The sequence below is a fragment of the Monopterus albus genome, unplaced genomic scaffold (genome assembly GCF_001952655.1).
Source record: "Monopterus albus unplaced genomic scaffold, M_albus_1.0 scaffold201.1, whole genome shotgun sequence".
Lineage (NCBI taxonomy): Eukaryota > Metazoa > Chordata > Actinopteri > Synbranchiformes > Synbranchidae > Monopterus > Monopterus albus.
Genome location: NW_018128081.1, coordinates 233,105 through 246,141, shown reverse-complemented (window position 1 = coordinate 246,141; position 13,037 = coordinate 233,105). Strand labels below are relative to the sequence as shown.

The 13,037-nt window shown below is 40.1% G+C and overlaps 1 protein-coding gene across 16 annotated transcripts in view; it reads right to left on the bottom strand.

Moving 5' to 3' along the window:
• nrxn3b (neurexin 3b) overlaps positions 1-13,037 on the bottom strand; it is a 444,405-nt gene that overhangs the window by 289,422 nt on the left and 141,946 nt on the right. For 11 of the 16 annotated variants that reach the window (XM_020618121.1, XM_020618122.1, XM_020618120.1 and 8 more), the window contains 3 exons: positions 10,917-10,934; positions 10,496-10,522; positions 8,598-8,609 (listed from right to left, as the gene is read on the bottom strand). In XM_020618121.1, the coding sequence (XP_020473777.1) occupies positions 8,598-8,609; positions 10,496-10,522; positions 10,917-10,934 (57 nt within the window). The remainder of the gene's footprint in view (positions 1-8,597; positions 8,610-10,495; positions 10,523-10,916; positions 10,935-13,037) is intronic. The other 5 variants (XM_020618123.1, XM_020618133.1, XM_020618127.1 and 2 more) reach the window with 1 other exon arrangement.

Below are 13,037 nucleotides of genomic sequence, written 5' to 3'. Positions count from 1 at the left end.
TTCTTCAGTTTTCAGCCAAAAGGTGTTCTCTCACTGTACTACTGCATGTGTGAAAACCCTGTTATTTTACTATGCATCACTTGACTCATTTTTACTTCAGAGTATATTGGCAGATACAGTATGTGGCTGATCTCTAGTGAGTCATTAAAACATTTGTTAATTGCAATACTGTGTGGTTATCAAACTAATACTTTGAAGCTAGAGCACAAAGAAAATGTTTCAACTGGAATCTCTTTCTGTGACTATGCTGATATATGTTTATGTAATGTGTAAACATCCTCTATTTGGCTGCGTGTGAACAGTGCACATTTCATGTTTTCCCAGTAACAAAGCCAATAATGACAAATATGATAAAATATTTCACGCAAACAAATAAAATATTTTGTTATGAAGCAGGTTTAACCAAGAGCGATATAATTTTGGTGATAAGAAGCAACACAAACAAAGGAGGACAAACATGTCCGTTACATATTTACATGTTCCCTCTCTGTCTCACTGTTGTGTGATGACTGACGTATTCATGATGCGTGAAAAAGTGGGAATCAGTTTTGCTCGGTTGATCCCAGAGGTCAGCAGCACAGATAGAGAGAGAGGGGAGTAAAGACAACACAAAGCCAAAAGAGAGGAAAAAAGATTGTGAAGGAGGAAAAGAAACCACTTGTCAGGCTGGCATCAATGTTGGTGTCTGGAGAAGAATTGTGCAATGTAGCTGATAATGTTTTTTTGAACCCCTGTCCATTGTCTGGGGAACTGCAAGTGCAGGAAATTGTTTAGGGAGACGGCGCAGAACTGAACATGACAGAGGATAATGTAAACTAAATGGAAAACAAAAAGCCAAATAACAGAAGAAAAAGAGTGTGAAGAAAACAGAACAGAAGGAAACGACAGCAAAGAGACAGAAAACAAATAGAAGCAGAGAAATTGGGAGGGGGCAGCATGTAAAGGAAATTAAAAGAGAAAAGAATCAATACCTCCCTCTGATTCTAGTGACAAATGTATGGAAAATCTCCATCATTCTTTAATAATATATCCACAAAAAGAATAGCTCATTTTCCTCCACTTTTCAGGCACAATCCTAAATATTTTACATTCAGGTTTCTATGAACTGAAAGGACTAAAACGTCACTCCAACCAGTCAACATCCGTTTAGAAACAATGCGCTGCAGTGTGAGTGAGGAGGTCCGTATTTACACCTCATATTTTATAACTGCTTGAGAAGCAGCCGGTCAGCGCTGCAATCACTTTGACCAATGCCCTCAATTTTTAGCAACTTTGAAATCCACCTCAAGTAGTTGTAGACTGAGTAATGAGGAGAGGCAAAGTTAAACTCAATTTCAGGGTGAGCGTCTGGCCATTAATGGCCGTTTATCAGCAGCACAGCCAACATGTGCCAAGGCCACTAAGTGCCAGCTGGTGCTCTGAATCCCAGTGTCTGAGGTATAACAGGAAAACTCATTTTCTTTGCCTCCCTGACACTGCATGGATCCAAACAATCCAAACCTTTGACGGCACACGGTACCTCTCTCGATCTCATCCATTACAAAGATATGAAAGGACAAAAGCCTCATTTTCAAATAATTTGTTTTAGAGGACACAGATGCAGGGCTTTTTTTTTTAAACAACCTTATTTCATTGTTATGAGAAGCACAATTTCACTGTATCAATTCTGCAACAATTTGCTACATTTCTACAGAAGCACTTTTACTATCACTCAAGGTGCCTAGCTCTCAAGGGGGCTCCCCAAACAGGCGTCGTCATATCTTTACAGATTGTTCACACATTTAAAGCTATGAATTTGTGTTTGTTGACATCCACATTAACATAAATTTCAAGTATTTGTCAAAAATACAAGAAATATGACTCCAACCCAACAATATAAAAACAAAAAAAAAACCCACAAGAACCAGAAGACAAACAATATACAACACATGCAGAAGTAAAAAAAAAAAAAAAGCTACTAAATATTACATTTGTACATTGCTGTGCAGTGGTGTTTTCTGCATCCTCCTATACCCTTAAACATGAGGTGAGGTGAGAAATCTGCAGAAATCTTCTCTGCCCTCCTTTTGCCCCGTGAGGTGTACAGGTCCTCTATGGAGGGCAGGCTGGCGCCGATGATTCTTTCTGCAGTTCTGACTGTTTGCTGGAGCCTGTTCCTGTCATTTTTGTTGCTGAACCAAACCAGATAGTGATGGATGAGCAGAGAACAGACTGTTGAACTGTATGATTCCTCTGCAGAACAGCATCAGCAGCTCCTGAGGCAGGTTGAACTTCCTGAGCTGATGCAGGAAGAACATCCTCTGCTGCGTCCTTTTTGACGAAGGCCCTGATGTTAGATGTTCACTTCAAGTCCTGGGAGATTGTGGAGCCCAGTAACTTGCAGGACTCTACTACTGATATAGCGCTACTGAGTGAGCAGAGATAGAGTGTGTGTGTGTGTGTATATAAAGTCCACCATCATTTCCACTGTTTTCAACATGTTCAGCTCCAGGTTGTTACCACACCACAGGACCAGCTATTCAACCTCCCATAGCCAGTGATGCTCCACAATGATGACGGGTTGTTGACCAGACACTGATTTTTCAGCCTTTCAGAGTAGCTCCTCTTTGCTATGCTGATCTCCTTTGTCAGTGTGTTTCCGGCCTGGTTATGCAGGGTCCTGTCCACACTTCTGTAGGCTTGTTCTTTGTCATGATGGAGCTGTTTGAGCTTCACTGTGAACCAAGGTTTGTTGCTATTGTGTTCAGAGAGACTAAAGTTAGTTAAAATGCATCTAGATTTTCCTCCTGTTAAATCTGAAAGTTTAACTCAATTCATGCATTTACATTACTCAATATAAATGTACCTGTACCACAAGGAAATGCTATTATATTACAATGTATTTTTTGAAAAGGACATTAAATGTCCTGTAAACATAACTTTGTGTTTTTTTTTAAGTGTACCTTGCATTGTTTTCTTGTAAACAAACAAACAAACAAACAAACAAAACCATACAATCTAGCACTGTTAAACTCACATTGGATAGTTTAAAAAAAAACAGATCGAAATCTGTGCACCAGGCCCTGAGACATCACCTTTGTACTCTAGGCATTTTTCTTCCTTTTCGAAACCAGGTGCCTACATTACCCATAACACACCTCCACTGCCAAACAGGACTGCATAAACCTGATGCAGTTCCTCTGTCAATAACATAAGGGCCCCTGTACATGTACTGAACTGTACCACTGAACACAATGAATGGCCAAATTCAATGTGTTTAATCAATAATAAACAACAAAACAATCTGCTCACTTCACACTAAAGATCTTGTTAGTGAGTGAGTCACTAAAGTGTTATGTACACTGGTAGCATATGACTTGCAAAGAAAAGCCAGCACCCATTGTTTCATCTGTCATTATCAGCTGACGGTTGCATCACTGCATCACCATTAACAAGACTTTTGGGGGAGCTCACTTTTTCCCCAGTTTTTTGTGGTCAGACTAAACATTTATAAAGCATATGATTTGGATTTTTTAATCATTATTCCTATTGTTTAAAATATGAATAATAAGAATGGAAAAACAAATGTAAAGTAACTGTTGGTGTGCATATTTCAGCACCATGGAGAGCAGCGAGGAGAGACCACTTTATTACGTGCACCCTCCTGTGTGAACATGCACACCTTTGTATTCCTGTTATGGATCATACATTAATTAGGCTATTTTATTTCCCGTTGAGAAATGTGAGAAGTAAAATCAAGTCACATGCAGGTGCCACAATGAGAGGACTGACTAATACTTAAAACTTTTTGACATAACTTTATCGTATGATCTGTAACCTAATAGAAAGATTGTGATTCACATGCAGACTGTGTGGGAAGAATGCCTGTTCTTATTCTTCTTTCTTGTTTTATGGCAAATGACACGATCAAGAAAGATTGTTTTGGTGATCTCTGCATTTAAGTGAAGTTTACTGTGGCGCCACTCTTCAATGGTGATGCAAGAATTGGTAAATATTTGCCTAGCACTTTTCTATGCATTGCAGCACACTCAAAGCGCTTTCACATTATTTGGCCATTCATCCCTTCGCGCTCACATATTCACACACTGGTGATAACAGTGGGAGCAACTGGGGGTTCAGTGTCTTGCTCAAGGACACTTCAACATGTGAACTGAAGAAGCTGGGGATCAAACTGCCAACCTTCCGGTTAGGAGACGACCCACTTTACCTCCTGAGCCACAGCTGCCCCAATTTCATGCAAGCTGGTATCTTCATTAAAATGAATTGGTGCTGAATCATGCTTATGCATGAATCATACATCAGTAATAATCATCCATCTATCCATTATCTAAACCATTTATCCTGTCGAGGGTCATGGGGCCTGGAACCAATCCCATTTGACATTGGGCAAGAGGCGGGGTCCACCCTGGATAGGCTGAAAGTCTAATGCAGGGCTGACACTTAGAAACAGACAACCACACACGCACACTCTTACAGGCAATTTAGAGTTGCCAGTCAACCTAAGCTGCATGTCTTTGGACTGTGGGAGGAAGCCGAAGTACCCGGAGAGAAGAATCAAGGATCAACACAAATCATGTCCCCAGAAATCAAGCAATTTAACAGCATTTTATTCCCAAACCTGCATATCAAATAATAAGACTATGTTGTGCACTTATACACTGAGACTGAATAAATACAATGTAGTAACTTTCTTGCACCCAAATATAACTTTTCTGTTGGCTATTCACTCCATATTATACTGTTGTTGAAGGGACAATATATTTAGAGACTACTGACTCAAACTATTGTGCTACGACATACTGTAAACAGATAAAAACTCAGAGAATGGCTTGGGTCTGGCCAGGCCAAATGAAGTACTCAAACCACTCTGAGGAGGATGGACAGAGCATTACATAAATCCTATGGAAGCCTAGGAGTATCTGTGGATAGGCAGTAAGCACCAGCATAACACTCCCTTCTTGAGCCTGACTGTGGTGTGAGGCTCATGTTGTCCACAGTACTTTGAACTGGAGTAACACAAGAAAGAGTAAGCAGAAGAGAGAGAAGCTAACCAGAATACTGAGGCAGACAGAGATGAAGAGGGCTGGGAAAAGCCAGAGAGGCCAAGAGAGATGTAGAGTCAGAGGAGGGCTGACAGGCAGGGAGATAATATACAAAAATACACAGAGAGGGAGGAAGAAAGACAGAAACAGAGTGTGACAGAGGCAGAAAGCAAAAATCCTGCTTGCGTGAACTTTGTGGCAGGACTTTAAGGGGTAATTAGGAAGAGTGACTTTAGAAGTGGAGAATAAGTTCTCAATCCTAAGCCTTGGTGCAGGGGGATTAGACTTGGACTGAACTCCTCACTCCTTCTCTTCCTCCTTTCTTTCCCTCCTAGGGCTCTCACAGCTCTCTAATGTGGACCTGCCCTCACTGCCAAATTACATCCAAAGTAACTATGGCACAGCTCTCTTCTGTCCCCCCTGGAGTCCAGATGGATCTGTTATAGACAAACAGACATCATCTACAGTACAGGCAGTGATTCCAGTTATAGAAAACAACGTGCATGCTGCAGGTTTTACAGAACAGCCTGTAAAACTGTGCAATATAATGTACAGCACATGCAATCTTAGTACTTAATTTCTGATGAGACCATAGCAGTGAGGGTTTTTTTTTAAATGAACTCTAGATTGCATTATTGTAAGGTGTAACCAAGAGTGTTATACTGTATCTCCCTACTGTGTGCATTCAAGTAAGACTCCCTAAGGGCTTATAATTATAACTGTCAGAAAAGCAAATTTCTTTTAGATTATCAGCAACACTGAGCTTCTGTCCAGCATATAACAGATGTTTGTGTGTGCGTGTGTGTGTGCGCATGTGTGTGTGTGTGTGTGTGTGTGTGTGTTCAAAGGAAAGTCATTGGCTAAATGTAGCAGCAAGGTCTGCAAACTCTAAAAGTAGAGTGTCATCCCTTATCATGAGCTAAACAAACCATTCAGCATAACACTTGTTGCACCAACAAGAGAGCACTGCAATATTGATATAAAGTGCAGACAATAATAATTGTTGTATCAATACAGTATGTTACCTCAAGGTGTAAATCTGTGAAGCACACAGAGCTGAAATGTGATCACATCTCGATGCTGTACGTGCAATAGTGGTGTCACACTGTTTTCACAATGTACAGTTTCTGTGCAGGGTAAACTAACAAATACACAATTAAATAAATATAAAAAAAATTAAGTACCACTGATGCAAACTTTCAAATCAGACCTCATTATCTAGCTGACATACTGTATCTATATACAGTATGTGTGATCATACTGAAAAGTCAGCAGCACATCATTCACTTCAAAAAATACTGTCTGATCTTTTGTTGTACTAATCCTCTCCTATACAAAGAGGAGGCTGAATTTAGTGACATAAATCATTTAATTTGCAGATATATATAAGAGACTTCAAAAATCTCAATCATTTTAATATTTTATATTTAAAACATGTAATTTCAGTCGCTAAAATCTGTAAATAAAAATATTTGGCCCTACCGTAGGTGCAGTGTACTAACTGCAAGTTGAAATGCTGCTTGTTGCTAACTGGAGCAATGCTGCTATGTGGAGCAGAGTGTTGGTCCACGGCCATGGCTTATAAAAAGCATGCATCAAAATGAGTCGCATCTTAGAGCCAAGAACAATTGGGGGCTGTCTGACTGCAGTGGACTAAAACTTTCTCAGAGTACATGGAGCATCAGCCCCAGTTTTGACAACAAGGAAGACAAGGTGCTCTATATTTTTCATTAGAAATATGTGGCCTCGCCACACTGGCAAGCTCCCCTGGCCCCTTCATCTGCAGCACTCTGTACTTTTTTTTCCTCCTTCTCTCCTGCTCCTTTCCCCACTCCCATGAGTCTCTCCTATTGGGTCTATTCTCTAGTCTCTTCTTCACCAAACCTCGCAGTTATTGTGCCCTCACACACTTAAATGCAGAGACATGATTCTAACAGCACAGGAACTTGTTGCAAAACACATCCTTGTTTTATACATTATGATCTTCGTATTTCACAATTTAAAAAAAAAAACATCATGTGATATGTAATGTAACATGAATTCTGTCTTGGTTATATGTCGAAGTCCTTGAGAATAATCTTCTTTTATATCTCCAATGAAAGTTAAGTGGTTTTCAATTAAGTAGACACAGTTCTGTTGTGGTTTCTGTTCATTTTCTTGACAGATATTCCTTTCCTTAAAACAGTCTGGAACCAATCCAGGGATCGCTGCAGGGTTAATAGACATAATCATTCACATTCATACCTATGGGTAATTTAAAGCCCCAAGTCGATGTGATTTGCATGTCCTTGGACATGCTGAAGGAAACTGGAACAGCAGAGGAGGAAACCCCAACAGACTCCACATTAAAAGGGCCAGAGCCATGCATCAAACCTGGGTCTTTCTTGTTCTATTATGCAACAGTGCTAACAACTGAACCGCAGTGAAACCTCTCACTGCACACTGACTGCTTCACTGCTACCTAAATGTTGATGTGATACAAGTGTAAGGGCAATCTGTTCTTGGTTTACTCCATCCACAGGGAGACCAGACTCAGGATAGTAAACACAGACAACTCATACACAACCTGTCAACCAATGCAGCAACTGATGTTAGCTTAATTAACTTAAAAAAAAAAAAATCTGCCAAGGACTTAACAACCAATACAATCATAAATCTGATTTTATCTTACCTGTCTGAAATCAAGGACCCACACTTTCAAATGAACAATTCAGAGCTGTAAAGCCACATCCATTATTACTGTAAACTGGATTATTTTCCATCCAGTACGTTTGATAGGTATAGCTGCAGTAACTAATGGGGTCAGGCTTAGCAAATGTTTAATTGTTCCAGAGACCACCGGCAGCTTACACACACACACACACACACACACACACACACCAGGCTCGTTATAGTCATTTCAGTAAAGACAGACTATACATTTCTTTAACCTCAAATGAATCCAGATCATCATAATTCACCATTTTGTTCACAACACATACTGTATAACCACACACAGAACTGCACATTGCATCACACGGCTTTGATAAATGAGGGTATTCTCTGCAGCACTGTAATACGCAAAGGTCACTGCCATGACCTCATTCAAATGAAGCCAAATGTCAAGTTAAATTCACCCGTCTGCTTCTTTTCAACACAGGACAGTCAGAACCACTTAAGCACTTACACGGAGATGCACGTATGCCTCATTCTCACACAGTCTGTTATTTTAACTGTTCGTAAAGACACTGAATAAACCAATGTGGAAAAATGATCATTGTTCTAAATTAAACAGTGATAATCAAGTGAAAATCTCTTCTCATCTCTCAGCTCAATCATGCTTCCTTCATGTAACAGCAAATGTGTGTGCCCATTAGCTGGAAAACAGAATCCCCTAATTTTTGCTTTTCTTCTAAATACACAAGCATATTCACGCATATAATGAACACACATAATGAATGATTAACCAGTGGCAGCACAATCACAAATTCCACACCCATACACATTAACAAACACACACACAGCTCTTGCAGCGCAGATAAGAGTACACAGTAGGGAAAAATGATTTGGTTGTACCTTTGTTTCTACCTACAGTTTTTGGAGAGGAGAAAGGATCCATAGAGATAAAAGAGGGAAGAGTGTCATCCCGCGCAGAGCACCAGAGAAAGACAGCAAAAAGTGGGGATAAGCTATTGTTAGTCCACAGCGAGTCTGTACACTACCAACTGACATTTTCATGCAAAATCTGCCAATCATGCAATGGTGGAGGAAAAAATGAGAAGCGCACATGGGCAGCACACAACTGACACTTAGCATATTTTCTGCTTTTTTCTTTATTTTTGGTGAAGTGCATGGCTACCCTAAGGTCACACCAGACAGAGGCACAGCTATATTAGTTTTCACATCCTCTTGAAATAAGTGGCACTGGAAGCTTAGTGTCTACATGAGGGTTGCAGTCAAACTGTTTGCAGCAAAATGAAAAAAAAGAGGAAAGCTCTGTTGACCACACTTGTTATTTGGAGGAGGTTATAAAGAAAAGGTTTATAACACAGCTAACATGATCATTTTCTCAATTTGAACTCTCTGGTTGTCTCTGGTACTTCAAAGATCAGTACTGTGGAGGCAGTTTTCAGTTGGTCAAGATCAAAGCTGAACTCTCAGCAAAAGCTCAGCAGTAGTTTACTTTATACTCACAGGCAAATCCAGAGATCTTAAAAATCTTATTAAAATCAAGTTAGTTTTATACACAACTTCAGTGTTCACTGGTGTGTCTGACTTTTAACACAGCTCACTCTGTAATATTCACTGTTATCCTAACGCTAGAAAGCAGCATTAATACTGGACAATTCTAATAAGACTCAAAATCCATTCAGTTCAATGGAAATGTTTTTAAAGGATAGGGCTGGTCATTTTCTATATTAACCGTTTTTTTCAACACTTCTCATATAGAGATTAAAACCAACAATAAACTGCTTCTATTCACTGTTAATGTCTGTCAGTCCTGGATTAGCTTATGTGTCTGTGCCATAGACCTCCACTGGTGTTCAAAAACAATTAAGAACACATCAGGGAAACACATCAATGCACTTAGTGACACATTTCCTCATTACAAAACGCAAGACCCTGATATTTATTAAGAACAGACATCTTGTGCATGAACCCTTGAGTCTTGCTCACTTCAGATGCTGTAAAAAGTTATGGCTGTTTGTCTGGGGATTTGTAATGAGGAAACAGGTCACTCAGTGCAGAGGTGTGTTTTAAAGGCACATGAAATGACTGAAAGCTCCAAAATAAATATCAATAAAACCATGAGCTGAGATTGTTTTGTCAACTACAGTTTCCAAGGTCAACAACAATTTCTTTTCATAATATCTGTCTATAGTAGCTGCAGTATGGCTTAGTATAATTAAGGTTATGCAGCTCAAACAATTGTACCTTACCTAACAATAGCACTTTGTTTCTTATTTTACTCTATTTCCTCTTTATCTTTTATATATCTGTTCTCCGACCTCTAAGCTGTCTCACCCAAATTCCAGTGATTTCCTCATCCAGCCTCCCCCTTCTGTGCGTTTCATGCTCCCACCCCACCCCTCCCTCCCTCCACAATCCCGATACTGTAAAGGCTGAGCAGGAAGAGGGGAGTGTGTCACTGCATGTTAGCTGTGGAACTGTACACAGTTATGTAATGCACAAAGACCTGGGTGACACAAGGGCGAGGAAATACAAAAACATAAAGAGAATGAGAGAGAGATAAAAAGGTGAGATGAAGAACATGCCATGCTGCCAACACACACACACACAGAAAAACACTCCCACTTCTCTGCAGCAACAATGGCAGCACTGCAGTACACAAATGCACAGACAGGTAGTGAAGTAACGCGACATGGAGTTACACCCCAAAACCAAGCTGGGTAGTGAATAAACAAAACAAACAAAAAAACCCAAGAGATCTACCAAGAAAAAGAAGAGAGTACCTTGCTCTGCCTTCAGGTGTGCTAGGCCTTGAAGAGAAAAATCAGACAGGGACAGAGAACATTTAGGAACAACAGCACACCAATACAGCACTTGTATTGTCATTATGCATGCTTTGCATAACAGCAAACCATGGCTAACACACTAAAAGCAAAGCTTTCCCAAGTGCATTTGAAAGCTTTCTACTGAAACAAACAAATGACTAATAAAGAGAGCCACACAGCACGTGAATATAAAGTAGCTCTGCAGGTTGTTTACTCAATTAATGTCAATTATAAATGTTATAATTGGATTGGTGGAACATTTTTCTTCCCTCATAAGAGCAAATGCATAAATGCTTCTCCAACAGAGTACATTACCAATATAAAATTAGCTTTTGCTACAGCTTAACTGAAACTATGACTAGTCCTTCTTGAGACTCACCTGGTGTTCTCTTGACCACTGTGGAGTTGTCAGAAGAAAGGAGAGAAAGCAAAGAGAAGTCCTGCATTAGCAACACACTACAACTGCTTTTGCATGTGCATCTAACATGCAAAAGATACCACACTGTTAAACATTTCCTGCCATGTAAGGAGCAGAATGCTGCCCCTTGACATGCCTGATCAAAATAGCTGCTTCAGTAGAAATCCCTGTGGAGAAAAAACACAAAGTTCCATCTGTCCCAACCTCTCAGGGAACCAGATTGGCATTAAACCTTCAGCAAACAACTCTTGAACAGTTCGAATATTGTTACAATAACAGAATATTCTGCTTCTTGTATCACACAGAATGCCTCACACACATAAAAAAAGAGACATAAATCCACACCCCTGAGGATTTATGGTGTTGTGAGGTTTGTGGATCTCAAGACGCTTCTTCTCAGACCCATATCTTTCTCCTCCACCTCTACTTTTTCTCTTTTAACCCATCCATCCAGCACTTTCTTCATTGCTGACCCAAATCCAACACACCCCTTTTGGTTTTGCAGGGGAATGCTCACTGTGGGATTCCTGTAGTTCACAATACCATATGGCAAAATAATATACAAGGCATACTTTAAGCTTCATCCCTTGGTGCATACACCCTCACCGTAATCTCACCACTTTGTGGGTATGGAACATGCCACTGTGATTTAGGGCGCAGGACAGATCAGATCAGTGGATTTAGTATTACGGTAGTTGTATAGGCTGTTACATGTGCTATTATCCTACTGGATCATTCTACCTTTTTATGTTCTAACTGGGTATCTGTGACCAGAAACAAATTAAGACACACTACATCTGACATTTTGAATGTTGGTTATGATAGACAATACCAGCTATTAATTTGAATGTGATGATCTCTGCTGAGGTCTCTTTTCTGTCACTGGTTTTAAATGGGGGTTTTATGCTTAGTTTTTTCTCCCTCACAGCATTAAACCCTTGTTAAATGGTAAAATTAACAGAAAATCATTTGAGGGTAGGGACAAGGACAAAAACTCTGTAGGAACTGGTGAAGGTGTGGTGAGATTTTTTTCTGTCTCCTTTAGGGAGTCCAAACAAGCCAATGTGCTGTAGACGACATGTGTTGCAAGCTTAATCCCCTGCAGTATTTTACAAGCAGCTTCACCACTCAAATCCAACTATAAATTTCAGCTTGTGCACTAGACACAAATGCCCTCTGCACTGGAATCAGGCAAGTCCCTGCACCATTTCCCCCCCTTTTTCCCTCTGACCTACTTTTTATAATAAGATTATTGTAACTGTCATTTTTTCTATGTCTGTTTATTAATCCCCAAAGCTAAGCCTGAAGGCACCATTTCAGCACTTGCTTAACGGTTTGCTTTCCGATATTCTTCAATTACTAGCCTTCCATCAAACCAGTGAATATGTTTTAACAAAATGGGCCTTAAACTGTTAATTAGAAATGGAGGATGCGGGATTCCAAATGAGGAAATGAGTGATCATTTTACATATTCATAAAACAATCTAGTGCAACTCTTAATAAGTGTGACCTTATGCGTATCTCACAAAAACCCCTAAGGTATTCGTGAGACTTCATAATGTCACCCCCATTAATTTAACTGAACAAAATGAGGGACAATATCGAGATAATTATCATGAAAGATCCTGATATTTGCACAGCTGATAACAGGAGCAGAATCAAGCTTATATGACAGATGACTCCGCAGAAAGAAGCACTGAGTTATCGACACAGCAGAGGACAGAGGTCCGAAGCTACAGCAGCACTTTTGCCTGCCAAAGCCGATGTGTGGTGAGCGAGTGGCGAGTAGTGTCTAATTCCTGCTCATTGCCCTGACACAGTTAGTCACATTGATACATCCTGATCCACATGGGATGAGAGACTGAACATGTGTTTTATGGCCAACTGTTTATAAGGCTAAGCTGCTATAGCTGAGTTAGACAGTTTGGAAGGAGCTGTAGGAGCTCAGACAGAGACGCGTCTCATCATTATCACTGCGGTGAAATAATGATGCTTCGGTAGTAGGCTAGTCCATGATGAATAAGTGCACACCCACATTTTTAGTGCAAGCTGCACAAATAGCCTATACCCAACATTCCCATC